A 23680-nucleotide genomic window follows, 5' to 3' on the forward strand; every position below is an offset into this window, starting at 1 on the left:
TTTCTTTCTTTCTTATCGATGGCCGCTCCTCCGATCCACGCTTCCTCTTCTCTCCAGTGGCCCAGCCTCAGCTATAATATAGCAAGCGCCTCCTCCTCGGCCTCCTCGAGCGGTGCAGTAGACAATACTGGTGTCAGGCTACCGGTGTCAGTCAGTCCGAGTGTCCGACTGTCCAGAGTACAGGGCAGAGGAAGCAACCGACAGTGGAGATCATGGCTCGCAACTGCAGAATCAGCAGCTTGCCGCCGCCGTCGCTGCTCTTCTTCCTGCTTATCATGCTCTCTACCACCACGCACTGCGGTAAGCTCACTCCATCCAGTGAACCAAGATACTATAACAGTCGTCATTTAAAAAAATCCTTTCTCGTTTTTTCTGTTCTGCGTTTGAGTGGAGTGGAGTGGAGTGAAAACAGTGTGGAGTCTCACAGTGACCAGCTCTCGCTAATCTGTCTGTTAACCTGCATTGTGCTAACTAATTGGAGTCCTTTGTGTTGGTGGAGCAGAGGCGAGAGCTCTAAAGCAGGGCAAGAAGAACTCGCTGATGAACGTGCTCTTCAAGCTCAACTTCGCCAGAGCGGTGGAGCCGACGCAAGCGCAACTACCCCCTCCCTCGTCGCTCGACGCCAGCGCTGGCAGCGACGCCGCGAGCGCGAGCCTCGCCGCCGTCGATGCCCCGTTCTGCGTCAACCCTCCCGACGCTCCTCCCTCGTCGTCCACGCCTCCATTCACCTCCACGGCGCCCTCCTCCACCACCCCGTCCGTCCCCGACCAGCTGCCGCCCATCACCCCCGTCCCGCCGTCATTCGAGCCCAGCCCGCCGGCCGGCGGCGGTGGCGCCACCCCGGGCTCCAGTCCGGGTCTGGGCACGCCCACGCCGATCAACCCGCCGCAGTTCGCCCCGAGCCCGCCTGGGACGGCGCCGCCCAGCCCGATCGTCGTTGTGCCGAACCCGCCCGACGAATTCGGCCCAGGCTCGGGCGGCGGAGGACCAGGAGGAGGACAGGGAGGAGGCGTAGGAGGAGGAGGCGGTGGTGGAGGAGAAGGAGGAGGCGGAGGCGCAGGAGGAGGTGGTGGTGGAGGAGGAGAAGGAGGCGGAGGCGGAGGCGTAGGAGGAAGCGGTGGAGGAGAAGGAGGAGGCGGCGGGGGCGGCGGTTTCATGCCGCCGATCATCTACCCTCCGCCGCTGGCCCCTCCGATGGCGCCGGGGTCCGGGCAGGCGCTGTGGTGCGTGGCGAAGCCGACGGTGCCGGACCCGATCCTCCAGGAGGCCATGGACTACGCGTGCGGCTCCGGCGCCGAGTGCCGGTCCATCCAGCCGTCCGGCGCCTGCTCCCAGCCGGACACCGTGCTCGCCCACGCCTCCTACGCCTTCAACAGCTACTGGCAGATGACCCGGGCCAACGGCGGCACCTGCGACTTCGGCGGCACCGCCACCATCGTCACCAGCGACCCAAGTAAGGCCTCAAACCTCGAGTAAGCTTCGCGTGTCAATGCATTAAGCAGCTCCATCCACCCTCCCACCCATGAACCATCATCCATGCACGCATGAATACTCATGATCGATCTTGATTTTCTGTCTGTCATGATCTCTGCAGGCTATGACAGTTGCGCGTTCAACCTTGTATGAGGGGTCTGATTGAGGGTACGCAGAGGCTGCAGATCGATGAGCCAATTTTCAGCTATCATGAGGAGGATCTTTTCTGTTCCATTTGTTTCGAGGCCACAAAGCACCGAAGGCTTAGTAAGGAGTAGCTGAGATTAGTGTGATTTTGATTCTGGCAAGACTGCTGATACCGTGTAAAGGCGATTCCTTGACATGTGCATTATACTAGTACGTAGCTTCTTGGGCAAGAAGATGCTTAATCGTGCCCCTCTTGTAACTTTAAACCTTCTTGACCAAATTAGTTTAGTTTATTTAAGCCAGCCATATATGCCTAACTTGGTGTTCACGCTAACCCAGTTAGTAGCACTAGGAAAGTTGGATTCTGTCCGATCACGTACGAGCTCGACTCTTTGTTCCACACTTGATCCAACTAAGCATCTCCAGATAAACATAGTACCCCCTCCGTAAAGAAAATATAAGAGCGTTTAGATCACTAAAGTAGTCGTCTAAACACGGGACTCTTATATTTCTTTACAGATGTAGTACGTGATAACTAGGACTGAGAAGGATATAGACACAAGAACCCAGTGAAAGAGCTCTATATTGACGGGACAAAATGCAGGAAATGCACTTTAGCTAGCTACCGGAGCACTGACAAAGCACAAACAGCCAAGAACACGATGCAGCAGAGCTTATCAACTCTAAGTGATAGCAGAATAAACAGACCTGCTATCTTTTACAGAACATGCGGCCAACACAATACTTGCATCAAGATGTATAAATGCACCATCTGCAAGTGCAATGCCGAGACAGCTACAAGGTTTTACAGCAGATACGAAGCTTAATTCACATAAACTACGTCAAAAATCAAATAAGTAGTGGTATTTGTTTCTGCTACGCCACATACACGGAGTGTATATCTACCGCCGGCTGTATCCGTCCCATCAGCCTTTTCTTTTTCTTTTTTCAAGCGAGCACCTGCCTGGAAATCCTTAATTTTTCTGATTGCATGGCCAGCGATGGGTTTCTGATCTGGGGTTTTAGTGGCTCGCTGATAACTGCATTCACCGCGCTCACCATTTCGTTCGGCGAGCTAAACCCATCGGTCTGGGAGTAGAACAAGTGAACTGTCTTGCACATCTTCCAGAACAGCTCCTTGCACGGCCTAGGAACAGCAGTGTCTTCCCTGAGAACCAGCTTTAGCAAGTCTTTTCTACATGACGCTATGGACTTCCGTATCGTTTCTTTAGCCGTTTCAATGGACAAAGAACCACCATTGTGGAGAACAAGTAGTGAAACATAATCCAGGTTTCCCTCCATGCTCTCCCTCTGTTACAAATAGATAAAAAAACTGTCAGAGCAACCAAATTACAGCTTACAGGTCTAAACTACATGACAACAGTGATGAGTAATTACTACTCTATATTATGATTATATAACAACAGGATACACAACTACTAGTTCAATTCTAGCTTCTGGGAGCAAACATCAGCATGTCTTCTACCATCGTTTTGAACTCTTAAGAAATATCGTACAAGCATTTAGGTGTGTGTTTTACAATAATAAATTATTGACATGATCATGAAGGACTGTAAATCTTGATTTTTGTTAGAATTTGTAGTCGTCGAGGATTGCGATGGTGTCTCTATCTCACCACATATCTGTTTACTGTTTGTTCGGACAACCATCACGATACTTGTTTATATTAAGATGAAAGGAATTTGCCTGTTGTGGTATGTGAAGCATATAACTGAAGAACATATGTTTATGACATATGCGAATGTGATGTGCGTCGATAGGAAGTTTAGCATAAAAGGGGGCCCAAATACCTCAAGGCCTTGGATATCATTGAGAAGACGACCGCAAGTGCTCATTAGCCTAAATAACTCATTGTATTCTTGATCATTGACTACGCAGTCCGAGATCTTTTCCCCGATAAAATACAATGATGTGAGCACAGTGGGCCCCAGTGTGAATGAAACAACTGCATTTGACATGTATTGCTCAATTGTTGGCACATATTGCCTCATCCGCCATTCTGCCTCAGACATCATAGACCTCAACAGCTGAAGCCACTGCAGATAGATTCAACATGTCAACACTGAACACAGAAAATTTGAGAATCAGGCGAACACAATGAAACTCACTAATTCTATCAGGTGCTTTTGCACATCACGGTTTTGTACTGCAGAAGCCACTGCTGCAAGTTGATTCACTGTAGTATAGATAGCACAAAATAATATCTTCACTTGCTCAGAGTAGAACTCATCTTTGGAGTGCTCATCCCACCTAAGACAAACATTAGCAAATAAGGGATCATAACTTGTTAGCAATGTGCCAGACACCAACTCTACTTACAAAATGAAGGACCAAGGTGGTTACTTCTCAACTAATGCTATGAGGTTTTCATGTTCTTCTTGTGATCCTCCAACATCGAAGAAATCATCAACAACAGTTGTGAGCACTCCATTTTTTGACCATGACATGCGAGCATCAGACAGTTCAGGAGGAAATATGGTAGCAGCAGCAGCGAGATAACAATATGACAGCTTCTGACGTGCAAACTGTAGCTGGTCCAACCGGTTCTCTTTCGCCCAACTGTTGCCACAAAATTTGTAAGTTTTCTAAGAAAGAAAGTTAATAAGGCAAGAGTTCATAAATGTTAGATCACCTTTCAAGATGCAGGAGTTCATACTGGTAAATAGATTGAGAAAAATCGAAATCTTGAATAGCCAAAGCCAGAAAATCTTGGTTGACGCAACATGGCCTGCTTCAGCAAAATGTCTAGCATTGGTGTAACATCTTTATTTATATAATATATGATTCACGGACCATTATTTTCGGGAATTGATACTCTTACAACTGTTCTACCTTTAGCATCTGAGAACCACACACATTAAAGTGTTCAATGTTCCTCTTGTGGTCTAGACGTTCCATTGTGGCATAAAAGGGAAATTTGAGAGCATACTCCACCTGAAATTACAAAAAACAAAAAGAAAACTTAACAACCAACAAAAGCTAGGACCAGTTCACTTTCTGAGATTTAAATTCCATTTAAGCACCTCTTGAAAGTGTGGCGTTGTTTGCACCCAGTCGGAGAACAACTTTTCTGTCAATAAACTGGCTGACCAGTCGCCTATGTTATCTAGAATACATTCATTTTCTGAGACACTGACCTCCGAAGCCTTGTATAGTTCCAATATAGATTTTGTATCATTTAAATATCCCTGAAGTGAGTTGTGGAAAGTGGTTTCATCAACATGATACAGATCATCTGCGTTATATTGAAATTAGGTAGTTAATTAGATATACAAAAAAGAAAAGTATAAAATTAGTACGACGGGAAATTCCTGCCCAAGGAAATACCTGAGGAAACATCATATCCATTCATCCGCAAAAGACGAAATGCCATTGCACATGCTGCTACATCTAACATGATTTCCTCATCTTTCTGTAACCAGAAACTGCAATGTGGATACAATCAAGTTCACAAGCTACGAATGATAAATATTAAAACTTTATTCGTGATCGTTACCTGTATGCCACATCCAGGATGCTCTTTATCTCACTAGAAAAATACTGAGATATCCCGATTTTTTCAAGAGAATCTACCATTGAAAGCTGATTGTATATATGTGTTGGATAAACTGTTGGTACTGCACAAGTCTATTTCGTTAGGTAATTAGCCACAATCTAAGCCGTTACAAATTCCTAACAAAGAAAGGCACATAGACACACCTGAACTACCAAATTTGCTTACAAGTAATTTTACATACTGCAGGGCTTTGTCATCAAAATTGTGGATTAATGCAGCAGCAGTTGTCGAAGGAGAGTTGAACAACGATCCATTCTTCCTTTGGAACTTCATAACTTGATTCCAGTCCAGCAGGTTTCCTAGACCTTCAGCGAAATAAGCCATATATGCTTTCCTCCCATCAGATTTATCCCCAATAAGTCTGCATTAAATTCATGTATAATATAAGGATTTTAAAAATATCACTCACAACTAGTACATGTCATAGTCAACTTCGGACTGCCAATTTCAGCTAGGATAAGACATACGAATGACACGTGTCCCCCTTTCCCTTCAAGTAATGGTTCTTAGAAATCTTTCAGAAAATAAAAGTACTTACAAAAAATTTCAACTTCTACAAGCAGAAAGATAAGGAAATAAAGCAGACGGAAAATTTCCATCATGTATGATGTAACCACTCCCAACAACCTTACTTTTAGAAATTAGCTATCCCTGAAGTGTAAACAGGATCAGAAAGGAAACACACCATAATTTTCATGCCAGATTTGTCAAACCTTTTCAGTTCCACCTCCCGGAGGTGAAGAATCCTATCAACATCAATTTGTCCAACCGGAAATTCCAATCCCATCTCAATCCCAAGGCTAAGCATACCCGAAAATGTGATATTGAAGCCTATAGGAGTAGCACTCTGTTCATCTATAGCAGCCGATAAATTTCTTCCAATGAAATGTAGTCCTGACAGTTACCATTTTCATCACATCAAGGCCATTGGTCTGGTAAAAATTAAAAATACAAGACAATAAAGTGTTAGTTCATCTTTGCTTCATACCTCTCCTGATAAGCTCCCCGCCAACATTCCACCTCTTAAGTGCCAACACACAAGCCAATGTGGATGAGAGGACATCTTTGTTGATGGAGGAGTCCATTTGGATGAGACCCCAAGATCCATTGCTCTGCTGGTTTTGTAGGATCCACTCAACACACTGCGGGAAGCATGGAACTTGAGGAGAGCCCGGCAAGGGCACCATAGCCACCCACGCGGTGTCGTAGGAAGATGGCAACAACTCAGGTTCCAGGAGCTGCTTCCTTATTCTAGCCTTCCGTTCCTGATTTAATTGAGACAAGAATCATGTGACAAGACCCTCAAACATCTATCTGAAACAAGGATCGGTAGTGATGGACATACTACATACCATGTTTTGCAGGCTTGTATTTTCTCCAGCAGATCCCCTCTCTGGATTTTCTGTTTCTACATAGGAGATGTGTACTTCACATATCAATTGACACATCTCAATTTTTTTATAAAGGAATGCTTGAGGAAATTGGGACATCACTAGTGTTCTTTTTTTAACCAGGGACATTACCCATGTAAATACCACAGACAGTGATACTCTCACTCTCAGACATAAAACTATGACATTAAACCAACACTAAGAAATTGTATGAAGTGTATTTTCATAGATGTTCAGAGTTGTACTAATTACCGTGGAATTAAGTTGATGAGCCATACAATGAAGCTATGGGAGAGAGTCATTGAGCACCGCTTAAGAAGAATGACAAGCGTGACCAAAAATCAGTTTGGTTTCATGCCTGGGAGGTCGACCATGGAAGCCATTTTCTTGGTACGACAACTTATGGAGAGATATAGGGAGCAAAAGAGGGACTTGCATATGGTGTTTATTGACTTGGAGAAGGCCTATGATAAGATACCGCAGAATGTCATGTGGTGGGCCTTGGAGAAACACAAAGTCCCAGCAAAGTACATTACCCTCATCAAGGACATGTACGATAATGTTGTGACAAGTGTTCGAACAAGTGATGTCGACACCGATGACTTCCCGATTAAGATAGGACTACATCAGGGGTCAGCTTTGAGCCCTTATCTTTTTGCATTGGTGATGGATGAGGTCACAAGGGATATACAAGGAGATATCCCATGGTGTATGCTCTTTGCAGATGATTCGGTGCTAGTTGACGATAGTCGGACGGGGGTAAATAGGAAGTTAGAGTTATGGAGACAAACCTTGGAATCGAAAGGGTTTAGGCTTAGTAGAACTAAAACCGAGTACATGATGTGCGGTTTCAGTACTACTAGGTGTGAGGAGAAGGAGGTTAGCCTTGATGGTCGGGTGGTACCTCGGAAGGACACCTTTCGATATTTGGGGTCAATGTTGCAGGAGGATGGGGGTATTGATAAAGATGTGAACCATCGAATCAAAGCCGGATGGATGAAGTGGCGCCAAGCTTCTGGCATTCTCTGTGACAAGAGAGTGCCACAAAAGCTAAAAGGCAAGTTCTACAGGACGGCGGTTCGACCCGCAATGTTGTATGGCGCGGAGTGTTGGCCGACTAAAAGGCGACATGTTCAACAGTTAGGTGTGGCGGAGATGCGTATGTTGAGATGGATGTGTGGCCACACGAGGAAGGATCGAGTCCGGAATGATGATATACGAGATAGATTTGGGGTAGCACCAATTGAGGAGAAGCTTGTCCAACATCGTCTGAGATGGTTTGGGCATATTCAGCGCAGGCCTCCAGAAGCTCCAGTGCATAGCGGACGGCTAAAGCGTGCGGAGAATGTCAAGAGAGGGCGGGTAGACCGAATTTGACATGGGAGGAGTCCGTTAAGAGAGACCTGAAGGATTGGAGTATCACCAAAGAGCTAGCTATGGACAGGGGTGCGTGCTTCCATGTGCCAGAGCCATGAGTTGGTTGCGAGATCTTATGGGTTTCACCTCTAGCCTACCCCAACTTGTTTGGGACTAAAGGTTGTTGTTGTTGTTGTTGTTGTTGTTGTTTGTATTTTCATAGATGTGCAGCTAACTGAGGTTAATTAGTTGGATGTTAAGTTGTATGATTAGACTTGCCTCTCTCTTCATGGAGAACAGGATGAAGGAAAGCTACAGCTACTCGATCTTCCCCTAAAATATGCTCAAGCTATCCTAATGCCACCACTGCAGCTACTTCCTTGAAGCATATGCTGGCCGTGGCCGCCTGCCGCGGGTCTGACCCCATGGTGTCATGCCGCCGCCTCGAGAGTCTAGACCACCGGTCGCATGCTACCACAAGAGCTAACCATGGTCGTCGCATTGAGGGGGGAGGGCGAGGGATCGGTACCAGTTGTTGCGGTGGGGAGTGGACGGCGAGGACATTTGGCAGTGGACGTTTCAGAGGCGGCGATGATGGCTCCGAGGTCTACGGAGGAGAGAGTGAATGGAGAGCATAGATAACCCCCCCCCCCCCGCAGCCCCCGCGTCGCCCGCTCGGCTAGGGTTTCCGCCTAGCGCCGCCACCCCTCACCTCCTTCCCCCCTCGTCGCCACCCGAGGTAGCCGCCGGCAAGCCTGCGCGGTCGCCGGTGACGGTGGCGGTGAGGCCCTGCTAGCTCCGTCCCTGGCCGAGGACTCCGGATCTGGGGCGACGGCCCTTCTTGGCGCGTCGGCGGCGCCCTCCCGGCTGGCGGCATCCATGGGAGATCCTGGCCGGCGCTCTCGACCACGCGGGTGGTGTGACGACGGCGGGCGATGGTGTTGGAAATATGCCCTAGAGGCGATAATAAATGGTTATTATTATATTTCTTTGTTCATGATAATAGTCTATTATTCATGCTATAATTGTATTGTCCGGAAATCGTAATACATGTGTGAATACATAGACCACAACGTGTCCCTAGTAAGCCTCTAGTTGACTAGCTCGTTGATCAACAGATAGTCATGGTTTCCTGACTATGGACATTGGATGTCATTGATAACGGGAAAACATCATTAGGAGAATGATGTGATGGACAAGACCCAATCCTAAGCTTAGCATAAAAGATCGTGTAGTTTCGTTTGCTAGAGCTTTTCCAATGTCAAGTATCTTTTCCTTAGACCATGAGATCGGGAAACTCCCGGATACCGTAGGAGTGCTTTGGGTGTGCCAAACGTCACAACGTAACTGGGTGACTATAAAGGTGCACTACGGGTATCTCCGAAAGTGTCTGTTGGGTTGGCACGGATCGAGACTGGGATTTGTCACTCCGTGTGACGGAGAGGTATCTCTGGGTCCACTCGGTAATGCATCATCATAATGAGCTCAATGTGAGTAAGGCGTTAGTCACGGGATCATGCATTGCGGTACGAGTAAAGAGACTTGCCGGTAACGAGATTGAACAAGGTATTGGGATACCGACGATCGAATCTCGGGCAAGTAACATACCGATTGACAAAGGGAATTGCATACGGATTGACTGAATCCTCGACACCATGGTTCATCCGATGAGATCATCGTGGAACATGTGGGAGCCAACATGGGTATCCAGATCCCGCTGTTGGTTATTGACCGGAGAGGCGTCTTGGTCATGTCTGCATGTCTCCCGAACCCGTAGGGTCTACACACTTAAGGTGCGGTGACGCTAGGGTTGTAGAGATATATGTATGCGGAAACCCGAAAGTTTTTCGGAGTCCCGGATGAGATCCCGGACGTCACGAGAGGTTCCAGAATGGTCCGGAGGTGAAGAATTATATATAGGAAGTCCAGTTTCGGCCACCGGGAAAGTTTCGGGGGTTACCGGTATTGTACCGGGACCACCGGAAGGGTCCCGGGGGTCCACCGGGTGGGGCCACCTATCCCGGAGGGCCCCGTGGGCTGAAAGTGGAAGGGAACCAGCCCTTAGTGGGCTGGGGCGCCCCCCTTGGGCCTCCCCCCATGCGCCTAAGGTTGGGAACCCTAGGGGGGGAGTCCCCCCTTGCCTTGGGGGGCAAGGCAACCCCTTCCCCCCCTTGTGGCCGCCGCCCCCCCATGAGATCTCATCTCTAGGGCCGGCGCCCCCCCAGGGGGCCTATATAAAGGGGGGAGGGAGGGCAGCAACCTACAGCCTTGGGCGCCTCCCTCCTCCCCTGCAACACCTCTCTCTCTCTCTCGCAGAAGCTTAGCGAAGCCCTGCCGAGACCCGCTACATCCACCACCACGCCGTCGTGCTGCTGGATCTCCATCAACCTCTCCTTCCCCCTTGCTGGATCAAGAAGGAGGAGACGTCGCTGCACCGTACGTGTGTTGAACGCGGAGGTGCCGTCCGTTCGGCACTCGGTCATCGGTGATTTGGATCACGGCGAGTACGACTCCGTCATCCACGTTCATTGGAACGCTTCCGCTCGCGATCTACAAGGGTATGTAGATGCACTCCCTTCCCCTTGTTGCTAGTACACTCCATAGATGCATCTTGGTGAGCGTAGGAAAATTTTAAAATTATGCTACGATTCCCAACAGTGGCATCATGAGCCAGGCCTATGCGTAGTTACTATGCACGAGTAGAACACAAAGCAGTTGTGGGCGTTGAGTTTGCCAATTCTTCTTGCCGCTACTAGTCGTTTCTTGTTTCGGCGGCATTGTAGGATGAAGCGGCCCGGACCGACCTTACACGTATGCTTACGTGAGACAGGTTCCACCGACTGACATGCACTAGTTGCATAAGGTGGCTAGCGGGTGTCTGTCTCTCCTACTTTAGTCGGAACGGATTCGATGAAAAGGGTCCTTATGAAGGGTAAATAGAAATTGGCAAATCACGTTGTGGTCATACGTAGGTAAGAAAACGTTCTTGCTAGAAACCTACAAACCACGTAAATACTTGCAACAACAATTAGAGGACGTCTAACTTGTTTTTGCAACAAGTGCTATGTGATGTGATATGGCCAGAAGATGTGATGAATGATATATGTGATGTATGAGATTGATCATATTCTTGTAATAGGAATCACGACTTGCATGTCGATGAGTATGACAACCGGCAGGAGCCATAGGAGTTGTCTTTATTATTTTGCATGACCTGCGTGTCGTTGAATAACGCCATGTAAATTACTTTACTTTGTTGCTAAACGCGTTAGCCATAGAAGTAGAAGTAATCGTTGGCGTGACGACTTCATGAAGACACAATGATGGAGATCATGATGATGGAGATCATGGTGTCATGCCGGTGACGAAGATGATCATGGTGCCCCGAAGATGGAGATCAAAGGAGCATGATGACATTGGCCATATCATGTCACTATTTGATTGCATGTGATGTTTGTCATGTTTTTGCATCTTATTTGCTTAGAACGACGGTAGTAAGTAAGATGATCCCTTATAATAATTTCAAGAAAGTGTTCACCCTAACTGTGCACCGTTGTGAAGGTTCGTTGTTTCGATCACCACGTGATGATCGGGTGTGATAGATCCTAACGTTCGAATACAACGGGTGTTGACGAGCCTAGCATGTACAGACATGGCCTCGGAACACACGCAATACACTTAGGTTGACTTGACGAGCCTAGCATGTACAGACATGGCCTCGGAACACGGAGGACCGAAAGGTCGAGCATGAGTCGTATAGAAGATACGATCAACATGGAGATGTTCACCGATCTTGACTAGTCCGTCTCACGTGATGATCGGACACGGCCTAGTTAAAGTCGGATCATGTTTCACTTAGATGACTAGAGGGATGTCTATCTGAGTGGGAGTTCATTAAAAATTTGATTAGATGAACTTAATTATCATGAACTTAGTCTAAAATCTTTACACTATGTATTGTAGATCAAATGGCCCACGTTGTCCTCAATTTCAACGCGTTCCTAGAGAAAACCAAGCTGAAAGATGATGGCAGCAACTATACGGACTGGGTCCGGAACCTGAGGATCATCCTCATAGTAGCCAAGAAATATTATGTCTTAGAAGCACCGCTAGGTGATGCACCAATCCCACAGAACCAAGACGTTATGAACGCTTGGCAATCACGTGCTGATGATTACTCCCTCGTTCAGTGCGGCATGCTTTACAGCTTAGAACCGGGTCTCCAAAAGCGTTTTGAGAAACATGGAGCATATGAGATGTTCGAGGAGCTGAAACTGGTTTTTCAAGCTCATGCCCGGGTCGAGAGATATGATGTCTCCGACAAGTTCTTCAGCTGTAAAATGGAGGAGAACAGTTCTGTTAGTGAGCACATACTCAGAATGTCTGGGTTGCACAACCGCTTGTCTTAGCTGGGAGTTAATCTCCCGGATGACGCGGTCATTGACAGAATCCTCCAGTCGCTTCCACCAAGCTACAAGAGCTTTGTGATGAACTACAATATGCAGGGGATGGAAAAGACCATTCCCGAGGTATATTCAATGCTAAAATCAGCGGAAGGGGAGATCAGAAAAGAACATCAAGTGTTGATGGTGAATAAAACCACCAAGTTCAAGAAGGGCAAGGGTAAGAAGAACTTCAAGAAGGACGGCAAGGGAGTTGCCGCGCCCGGTAAACCAGTTACTGGGAAGAAGTCAAAGAATGGACCCAAGCCCGGAACTGAGTGCTTTTATTGCAAGGGAAGTGGTCACTGGAAGCGGAACTGCCCCAAATATTTAGCGGACAAGAAGAAGGCCGGCAACACCCAAGGTATATGTGATTTACAAGTAATTGATGTGTACCTTACCAGTACTCGTAGTAGCTCCTGGGTATTTGATACCGGTGCGGTTGCTCATATTTGTAACTCAAAACAGGAACTACGGAATAAACGGAGACTGGCAAAGGACGAGGTGACGATGCGCGTCGGGAATGGTTCCAAGGTCGATGTGATCGCCGTCGGCACGCTACCTCTGCATCTACCCACGGGATTAGTTTTAAACCTCAATAATTGTTATTTAGTGCCAGCTTTGAGCATGAACATTGTATCTGGATCTCGTTTAATTCGAGATGGCTACTCATTTAAATCCGAGAATAATGGTTGTTCTATTTATTTGAGAGATATGTTTTATGGTCATGCCCCGCTGGTCAATGGTTTATTTTTGATGAATCTCGAACGTGATGTTACACATGTTCATAGTGTGAATACCAAAAGATGTAAAGTTGATAACGATAGTCCCACATACTTGTGGCACTGCCGCCTTGGTCACATTGGTGTTAAGCGCATGAAGAAGCTCCATGCAGATGGACTTTTGGAGTCTCTTGATTACGAATCATTTGACACGTGCGAACCATGCCTCATGGGTAAGATGACCAAGACTCCGTTCTCCGGAACAATGGAGCGAGCAACGAACTTATTGGAAATCATACATACCGATGTGTGTGGTCCAATGAGTGTTGAGGCTCGCGGAGGGTATCGTTATGTTCTCACTCTCACTGATGATTTAAGTAGATATGGATATGTCTACCTGATGAAACACAAGTCTGAAACCTTTGAAAAGTTCAAGGAATTTCAGAGTGAAGTTGAGAATCAACGTGACAGGAGAATAAAATTCCTACGATCAGATCGTGGTGGAGAATATTTAAGTCACGAGTTTGGTGCACACTTAAGGAAATGTGGAATAGTTTCACAACTCACGCCGCCTGGAACACCTCAGAGAAATGGTGTGTCCGAACGTCGTAATCGCACTCTATTGGATATGGTGCGATCTATGATGTCTCTTACCGATTTACCGCTCTCATTTTGGGGTTATGCTTTAGAGACTGCCGCATTCACTTTAAATAGGGCTCCGTCGAAATCCGTTGAGACGACACCGTAGGAATTATGGTTTGGGAAGAAACCTAAGCTGTCGTTTCTAAAAGTTTGGGGATGCGATGCTTATGTCAAGAAACTTCAACCTGAAAAGATCGAACCCAAATCGGAAAAATGCGTCTTCATAGGATACCCTAAGGAAACTATTGGGTACACCTTCTACCTCAGATCCGAAGGCAAGATCTTCGTTGCAAAGAACGGGTCCTTTCTAGAGAAGGAGTTTCTCTCGAAAGAATTGAGTGGGAGGAAAGTGGAACTTGATGAGGTGATAGTCACCCCTTCTGAACCGGAAAGTAGCGCAGCACGGGAAAATGTTCCTGTGGTGCCTACACCGACTGGGGAGGAAGTTAATGATGATGATCATGAAGCTTCAGATCAAGTTACTGAACTTCGTAGGTCCACAAGGACACGTTCCGCACCAGAGTGGTACGGCAACCCTGTCTTGGAAATCATGTTGTTAGACAACGGTGAACCTTCGAACTATGAAGAAGCGATGGCGGGCCCGGATTCCGACAAATGGCTAGAAGCCATGAAATCCGAGATAGAATCCATGTATGAAAACAAAGTATGGACTTTGACTGACTTGCCCGATGAGCGGCGAGCCATAGAAAACAAATGGATCTTTAAGAAGAAGACGGACGCAGATGGTAATGTGACCATCCACAAAGCTCGACTTGTCGCTAAGGGTTATCGACAAGTTCAAGGGGTTGACTACGATGAGACTTTCTCACCCGTAGCGAAGCTGAAGTCCGTCCGAATCATGTTAGCAATTGCCGCATACTATGATTATGAGATATGGCAGATGGACGTCAAAACGGCATTCCTTAACGGCTTCCTTAAGGAAGAGTTGTATATGATGCAGCCGGAAGGTTTTGTCGATCCTAAGAATGCTAACAAAGTATGCAAGCTCCAACGCTCAATCTATGGGCTGGTGCAAGCATCTCGGAGTTGGAACATTCGCTTTGATGAGATGATCAAAGCGTTTGGGTTTACACAGACTTATGGAGAAGCCTGTGTTTACAAGAAAGTGAGTGGGAGCTCTGTAGCATTTCTCATATTATATGTGGATGACATATTATTGATGGGAAATGATATAGAATTATTGGAAAGTATAAAGGCCTATTTGAATAAGTGTTTTTCAATGAAGGACCTTGGAGAAGCTGCTTATATATTAGGCATCAAGATCTATAGAAATAGATCAAGACGCCTCATTGGTCTTTCACAGAGTACATACCTTGACAAGATATTGAAGAAGTTCAGTATGGATCAGTCCAAGAAGGGGTTCTTGCCTGTATTGCAAGGTGTGCAATTGAGCACGGCTCAATGCCCGACCACGGCAGAAGATATAGAAGAGATGAGTGTCATCCCCTATGCCTCGGCCATAGGGTCTATTATGTATGCCATGCTGTGTACCAGACCTGATGTAAACCATGCCGTAAGTTTGGTAGGAAGGTACCAAAGTAATCCCGGCAAGGAACACTGGACAGCGGTCAAGAATATCCTGAAGTACCTGAAGAGGACTAAGGATATGTTTCTCGTTTATGGAGGTGACGAAGAGCTCGTCGTAAAGGGTTACGTTGACGCTAGCTTCGACACAGATCTGGATGACTCGAAGTCACAGACCGGATACGTGTATATTTTGAATGGAGGAGCAGTAAGCTGGTGCAGTTGCAAGCAAAGTGTCGTGGCGGGATCTACATGTGAAGCAGAGTGCATGGCAGCCTCGGAGGCAGCACAGGAAGCAGTCTGGATGAAGGAGTTCATTACCGACCTAGGGGTGATTCCCAATGCGTCGGGCCCAATGACTCTCTTCTGTGACAACACTGGAGCTATTGCCCTTGCGAAGGAGCCCAGGTTTCACAGGAAGACTAGGCATATCAAGCGTCGCTTCAACTCCATTCGTGAAAGTGTTCAAAATGGAGACATAGAAATTTGTAAAGTACACACGGACCTGAATGTAGCAGATCCGTTGACTAAACCTCTGCCTAGGGCAAAACATGATCAACACCAGGACGCAATGGGTGTTCGATTCATCACAATGTAACTAGATTATTGACTCTAGTGCAAGTGGGAGACTGTTGGAAATATGCCCTAGAGGCAATAATAAATGGTTATTATTATATTTCTTTGTTCATGGTAATTGTCTATTGTTCATGCTATAATTGTATTGTCCGGAAATCGTAATACATGTGTGAATACATAGACCACAACGTGTCCCTAGTAAGCCTCTAGTTGACTAGCTCGTTGATCAACAGATAGTCATGGTTTCCTGACTATGGACATTGGATGTCATTGATAACGGGATCACATCATTAGGAGAATGATGTGATGGACTAGACCCAATCCTAAGCATAACATAAAAGATCGTGTAGTTTCGTTTGCTAGAGCTTTTCCAATGTCAAGTATCTTTTCCTTAGACCATGAGATCGTGCAACTCCCGGATACCGTAGGAGTGCTTTGGGTGTGCCAAACGTCACAACGTCACTGGGTGACTATAAAGGTGCATTACGGGTATCTCCGAAAGTGTCTGTTGGGTTGGCACGGATCGAGACTGGGATTTGTCACTCCGTGTGACGGAGAGGTATCTCTGGGCCCACTCGGTAATGCATCATCATAATGAGCTCAATGTGACTAAGGCGTTAGTCACGGGATCATGCATTGCGGTACGAGTAAAGAGACTTGCCGGTAACGAGATTGAACAAGGTATTGGGATACCGACGATCGAATCTCGGGCAAGTAACATACCGATTGACAAAGGGAATTGCATACGGATTGATTGAATCCTCGACACCGTGGTTCATCCGATGAGATCATCGTGGAACATGTGGGAGCCAACATGGGTATCCAGATCCCGCTGTTGGTTATTGACCGGAGAGGCGTCTCGGTCATGTCTGCATGTCTCCCGAACCCGTAGGGTCTACACGCTTAAGGTCCGGTGACGCTAGGGTTGTAGAGATATATGTATGCGGAAACCCGAAAGTTGTTCGCAGTCCCGGATGAGATCCCGGACGTCACGAGAGGTTCCGGAATGGTCCGGAGGTGAAGAATTATATATAGGAAGTCCAGTTTCGGCCACCGGGAAAGTTTCGGGGGTTACCGGTATTGTACCGGGACCACCGAAAGGGTCCCGGGGGTCCACCGGGTGGGGCCACCTATCCCGGAGGGCCCCGTGGGCTGAAAGTGGAAGGGAACCAGCCCTTAGTGGGCTGGGGCGCCCCCCTTGGGCCTCCCTCATGCGCCTAGGGTTGGGAACCCTAGGGGGGAGTTCCCCCTTGCCTTGGGGGGCAAGGCACCCCTTCCCCCCCACTTGGCCGTCGCCCCCCCCTTTGGATCTGATCTCCAGGGCCGGCGCCCCCCCAGGGGGCCTATATAAAGGGGGGGAGGGAGGGCAGCAGAGAACAGCCTTTGGCGCCTCCCTCCTCCCTGCAACACCTCTCTCTCTCTCTCTTGCAGAAGCTCGGCGAAGCCCTGCCGGAGACCCGCTACATCCACCACCACGCCGTCGTGCTGTTGGATCTCCATCAACCTCTCCTCCCCCCTTGCTGGATCAAGAAGGAGGAGACGTCGCTGCACCGTACGTGTGTTGAACGCGGAGGTGCCGTCCGTTCGGCACTCGGTCATCGGTGATTTGGATCACGGCGAGTACGACTCCGTCATCCACGTTCATTGGAACGCTTCCGCTCGCGATCTACAAGGGTATGTAGATGCACTCCCTTCCCCTCGTTGCTAGTACACTCCATAGATGCATCTTGGTGAGCGTAGGAAAATTTTAAATTATGCTACGATTCCCAACACATGCTGCTCGCAATCCTTGGTTCTTGTTTGCTGCGGTCGGCGGCGTGTTCTAGCTTGGGCTTTTATGTTTTGAGCTAGTATACTACGTTGAGTTGTAAGCTTCCTAGGGTGCTCCCGTGTATCGTTCGGCCGATGTGCCTGATGTTGTGTTGTAATTCCTGGCTGGTTGATGGCTTTGTTAATTCAAAGTCGGGCTCTTCGCGAGCCTTCGTTCTAAAAAATAATATGGAGAGCATATTGGCTGCCCCGAAACTATTCCCCCTTTTTTGTGGGGCAGTGCTAGGCGCCGGCACACCGGCACAAATTTCGGCTGGACGCCTAACAGCCATCCAATCTGGTAAACTCGAGTCTACCAGATCCGTCTAGTAGTTCTTTCATCTCAAGGTCTGACACAAAAAAAGAAGACAACAAGACCTTTGATCCTTCTCCATGGATGCATGCCGCTGCCGCTCGCCAGTTGCAACACCGGCGCCCACTAGTCCGCCCCTCCCCTGTAGCAAAAAACGGCTTCCGGACGCAGCAAAAAACTGGCGGCCGTCGGTTACAACAATGGCGGGGGTGCTGGTTCCTGCATCCGTCGCAACACCATTGGTGCATAGAAAAATGTCATGTGCATCAACGGCTCACCACCACTAGTAGAAAACATGGCTTTGGTTCGGCCAGAAAAGAGCATTAATCCCGGTTGCATTACGAACCGGGACTAATGTGAGCATTAGTCCCGGTTCGAGCAGCTAGGGCACCGTACATGCATTAGTCCCGGTTCAAATGAGACCTTTAGTCCCGATTGGTGCCATGAACCGGGACTAAAGGGTGCGATGCCCATTAGTACCGGTTCGTGGCACCAACCGGTACTAAAGGTTAGACCTTTAGTCCCGGTTCGAGCCACCAACCGGTACTAATGGGGTTTGAGGCATTAGTATCGGTTCATGGCACGAACAGGTACTAAAGGTCCCATTTTCAAACTCTACCCCCTGGATCGCCTTTTCAGTTTTGTAAAAAGCAAAAGAAAATGATAAAAACTTCAAAAATTAAAATCCTTCTAGATGTAGTTATGTTACTACATGTACTAGTTAGGAAAATTTAAAAACTTAAATTTGGACCTGTTTTGCAAAAAGTGTAGGGAAAATGTAAAACGGCTATAACTTTTGCATACGATGTCAGAAAAAAACGTATAATATATCAAAATGTTCAGCACGAAAATCCGCATCCGATTTTGACCGTCTATGGCTTATTTGCAAATTTTTAGAATCCTCAAATTCTAAAAGGAAAAAAGTTATGCTCAAATTTCAGTGTTTTTTTGAATTTTTGTTAAATCTGGTCAAACTATGGTCAAACTACTTATTCAAGAAGTATTAGTGTTACTAAATAATTATTCAAGAATATTAGTGTTACTAAATAATTATTTCAGTTTTTTTGAATTTTGGTCAAATCTGGTCAAACTGTGGTCAAACTAATTATTCAAGAAATATTACTGTTACTAAATAATTATTTCAGTTTTTTTGAATTTTGATCAAATCTGGTCAAACTGTGGTCAAACTACTTATTCAAGAAATATTAGTGTTACTAAATAATTATAACTCAAACAGTGAAATGTGTGACTTCATGCTCAAGCTAAATTCCTGAGGGTTAATAGGATTGACATCTTACTATTGTCAAGAAAACAACAAGTGCAGACTTGGAAACGAGGAAGAATAGAACCCGAAAGTTAAGCGTGCTCAGGCTGGAGTAGTGAGAGGATGGGTGACCGTCTGGGAAGTTAGATGATTTGGAATGATGAGGGTGATTAGAGATTAGAGGTTAAATTGAGCAGTGATGAGGGGTGATTAGAGATTAGAGGTTAAAATAATTCAGAAATTTGAAAATAAAAAAAATAAAAAAATCATAAAATCATAAAATTTCCTTTAGTACAGGTTGGTGTTACCAACCGGGACTAAAGGTGGACCTCCAGGCAGCGGCCACGTGGAGGGCCTTTTTCTACTAGTGCACTGCAGTTTTTTTCTTGCCGGTCTCTAGTTGAAGATTTTTCAAATATATGGTTAAAGTTTTTGTGGCAACGATTGCAGCTTTTTGCGTTTCGCTCTCACTGGTTGAATCTTTCTATATCATCGGTCGAAGCTTTTTTCTAGCCGATTGAAACTTTTTTCATCACCGGTTGCAGCTCCCGCGGTTGCATGTTGGCCGGCCCTCGATTTCTGTCATCTCCTGTTGAAGCTTTCGACAACATCGGTTGTAGCATTATCGATCGTTGGTTGCAGCTTTTAGTGCTGCGCAGCGGCCGACTCAACTTTCATCGTCTCTGGTCGTAGATTTTCTCGTCGCCGGTCGTAGCTTTTCTCACCGCCGGTTGCAATATCATCGTCTCTAGTCATAACTTTTCTCGTCTCCAACGCCAGTAGCATCGGCCACGGCGGAGCTTGGACGGGAGCAGGGGCGGTGGAGAAGGCGAGAGAAGGCGAGAGACGAATTGGAGAGAGAAGGGAGGAGATAAAGATGGACCCGCAGGAGCACGTGTCGCCTGGGGGTTGGTTGTTTTTAACATGCGACGAGGCGACCAGCCCCAGCGTTCCGCCGGCTCACTGTTCCCAAGAGTTTTCCTTTTCGTTTGCGACAGATGCACTCAGTGTGAAAAACACACGATACCTTTTTTCATAAATTAATATGTTTTCACGCTGTCAACTACTCCTTCCGCTCCTAAATATTTGTTTTTTTAGAAATTTCAAATGGACTATCACATATGGATGTATATAGACATATTTTAGAGTGTAGATTCACTCATTTTACTCTGTATGTAGTTATTTGTTGAAATATCTAGAAAGACAAATATTTAGGAACACAAGGAGTATGGTATAGTAATTGTTTTCATAAATTCTAACATGGTACAAGCTGTCAACTATGTAACTTTTTTTTGGCCAAAAAAGAATCCAAATCCATCTATCATAAAGATTCATAAGAGCTACTCTAGCAAATGACTCAAAAGTCATATTTGAGGTAGAAATTTTCATGAAGCCTATTAACATGTTTTCATGCTGTCAACTATGGTATAGAAATTTTCATGAGGGAAACCGGCACCGTCGTGGCTCGTGATAGACCAGGTTAGAATATTCTAGCCTAGTACGCTATATTCTAGTTGAAATATGTACGAAATGTAAATATTTTTGTTCGATTTTCATGAAGATCATCCGATTTGCATGTAGTTCTTCCGGTATGTTCAACTTTTTTTTTGAAATGTATGCGGGCATGGTTGGATGGACAGCTCCCGCACCAATGTCCACGGACAGGTCCTCTCCGGACCATGGACGGATGCAGTGTGCGATTTGGGATCAGCGTTGGAGATGCCCTAATCCTTTGTGCAGGAAGGTCCGTTTTCCAAATAACACACGTGGAACTCTACCGGGAAACGCTATGTATCACGAGTCTGATCCCACGCTCGCGTCAGACCACTCGGCATCCGTTGGATTTTGCAAAAAGATCCAACGCCTTGCAGATGGGCTATATAATCCTACAAACCCCCATGTTCTCGCACCCACGCCCTAGCTAGGGTAACCACCATAGCCGCCACCCCTAAAGTTTCACGTACGCGATGCTGATGAGGAGCGGAGACGAGAAGAATTTCATTGGCGAGTACGTCGACAAGGAGCGCCGGCTAATTTCGGATGGAGCCGTTCGCCTTGATCTGCCGAGGCGGTAATTCTCGACGACGATGTGAGGGGGATGTGCCCACAATCGTGAGGGGGATGTTTGATGGTTGATCCAATCCCATGGCGAGCGGCCATGTGAGATCGATCAACTCATTGTTTCAATCTGCTACACAGTGTCCCTCTCTCCATAGCGCATCCAACTACAGCCACCTATTTGGAGTTGTACCCATTCATGCCGCCGTTCCAATCTGGCTGCGCCGCCTACTGCTGTCGGAGCCACCCATCTGATTGCTTCTTGCCATCGACACACCACCGTCCACCGATTCCTCGATGTATCTCGCTGTGCACCTATGATTGGGGATGTCATGTTTCTTTGTCAGAGATGCAACGCCTCAGTGTTCCGTGTATTAATTTCCTAGTCCCTATGTATGTGTTTCCTTTGGATTTAATAACACATGTGTGCTTCAATATCAGCTGTGGCATGTTTCCAAATTATGTATAATATGTTTCCATGCATCTACGTGATTGCTTCGTATACAACCACGGGCAATGCATCTGTACTAATTTTTTCATGCTTCAACAGTTATAAAACTATGATTCCAATAGCAAACCAACATGTAAAATGCATCAATATTACATGTGACATGTTTCAACCATCATAAAATTATGCTTCGAAATGCAACCATAAGCGCTTGATCGCGGAAATTATGAAGCATGAGTTGTAGTGCCGGAAGCATGTTTATTTTATGATGGAAACAAATACAGGATGAAAGAAGCACGTGATTATAGTCATATATGGAAGCAACATGATAAAAGGAAATTTGTGAATACACTGAAGCAAAAAAAAAATCCATTCTTTAGATAGAAGCAAATTTCAGTCGGAAGCAGCATCGGCAAATACCAGAAAATAATATGATTCATGACGTACGTTGGGAAATCATTGTGCCAAAATAATGAATTTATTTCCGTAATAAAATGTCTAATAGTTATTTTTTTTTAAAACGGAGGCAAAGATTGCCTCATCAATTAATTAAGCAGAAGAGAATTACCCAATTAATTACGGAAAACCAGGTAAAAACCGGAACAAAAAGGGCCAAGCCCACTCCCATAGACTGAAACACATAGGGCAAAGCCCACCATAATCGACGACAAGTCGACCTGCAGCCAGACAACGCAGCTCCGACTCGACGGAGAACTCAGAAGAACAAACCAGACACGGCTGGCGCCACGGAAGATCGCTGGACGGGCCACCTACAGCCAGTCATCATACACCACAGGGCCCCGCCGCCGCAGCTTCGACTCCACAGCAATAAGCAAACCGAGGCAAAACCGTGGACACGCCGGAGAAGAGCCGACTACCGCAACCATTGTCATGTCGCCGAGATCGCTCCCACCATCATCGTTGCCACAAAAGTCTGGTCGCCACAGTGATTCTCTCGGGGCCGCCCCCCCCCGACATCCACCGCTCCGTCGCGCCCAGCGCAATCAACCGGCACAGCCTTCCAGGGCCGCCGCCCCGACATACCACCGCTCCCCTCGAGCAGCAACGCCGCACAACCCAGCTGCCCGCAGCCCACGCTGCTCGGGGCAACCGCTCGCAGACCACGAACGTCGCACCACATCCGAGGCCGCCGCCCCGACGTAAAGTCAGACCGCCTCCTCTGAGGCGCATCGACCGAGCCGACATCCCTACCGCCCAAGCGGAACAAGAATGCCACCCAACCAATGCCGAGCCAGAGCCCCACCTCATAGAGCTGCCACTCGCATTGTTCCGAGATCGCCATCTCGACGCACAATCAGAAACCACCCGGGGCCGCCGCCCCGACGTCCACTGTCCCCGACGACTAAGAGATCCGTGCAAATTGCAAAATGCTGACTCTCCAAGGCGATGCCTCAAAGAAGGATACGACGTAGCCGCCATCAACGCCCGCTTCGACCACCGAAGCTAGGGATTTCTCCCGGAGAGTCGTGAAATGGAGCTCCACAGCAACGCCTTCAAGAAGGGGAGCGACACCATGGCGCCACCGTTGCCGGCACCGACCCAAAGTCGGGGCTAGACTTTCGCCCGGAGCTCCATCACACCTCCGTATCTGAGCAGATCCGAAGCACTGCACAGCACACCATCCACATGGTCGACGTCCACCGGCTCCACCTCGTGATGCAGCAGCCGCCGCACCTCTCAAACGCGCGGACCCACCAGATCCGCGGCCTCCCTGTCACCTCGGTGTGACCCACAGACGGCAGATCCGCGCCGGCTGGGCCACCCCGCGCCGCCGCCGTGGCTCTGCACGACCCCCTTGCGCTACTGCCGCGCCTCAGCACGGCCCCTTGCGCCGCCGCCGTGCCGCTTGCTCAGCCCCGCCCGGGCCACAGATCCACAGCGCACTGCACTGGGCGT

The 23680-nt window shown here is 47.4% G+C and overlaps 2 protein-coding genes across 2 annotated transcripts; one reads left to right on the plus strand and one right to left on the minus strand.

The window, feature by feature from the left end:
- The first annotated feature begins 62 nt into the window (after positions 1–62).
- Positions 63–1879, plus strand: LOC123054320 (translation initiation factor IF-2). Its single transcript, XM_044478054.1, has 3 exons — positions 63–300; positions 503–1453; positions 1595–1879. The coding sequence occupies exons 1-3, from the start codon at positions 213–215 to the stop codon at positions 1624–1626; spliced, it is 1071 nt and encodes a 356-aa protein (XP_044333989.1). The 5' UTR covers positions 63–212; the 3' UTR covers positions 1627–1879.
- A 689-nt stretch (positions 1880–2568) lies between these two features.
- Positions 2569–23066, minus strand: LOC123055900 (ent-kaur-16-ene synthase, chloroplastic-like). The gene is made up of 14 exons (XM_044479713.1): positions 22808–23066; positions 6550–6605; positions 6186–6462; positions 5911–6091; positions 5341–5558; positions 5138–5258; positions 4969–5066; positions 4665–4876; positions 4463–4575; positions 4274–4369; positions 3985–4200; positions 3750–3891; positions 3432–3677; positions 2569–2931 (listed from the first exon to the last, which is right to left on the minus strand). The coding sequence occupies exons 1-14, from the start codon at positions 23064–23066 to the stop codon at positions 2569–2571; spliced, it is 2598 nt and encodes an 865-aa protein (XP_044335648.1).
- Between the last annotated feature and the right edge of the window lie 614 nt (positions 23067–23680).

Source organism: Triticum aestivum, chromosome 2D, assembly GCF_018294505.1.
Source record: "Triticum aestivum cultivar Chinese Spring chromosome 2D, IWGSC CS RefSeq v2.1, whole genome shotgun sequence".
NCBI lineage: Eukaryota > Viridiplantae > Streptophyta > Magnoliopsida > Poales > Poaceae > Triticum > Triticum aestivum.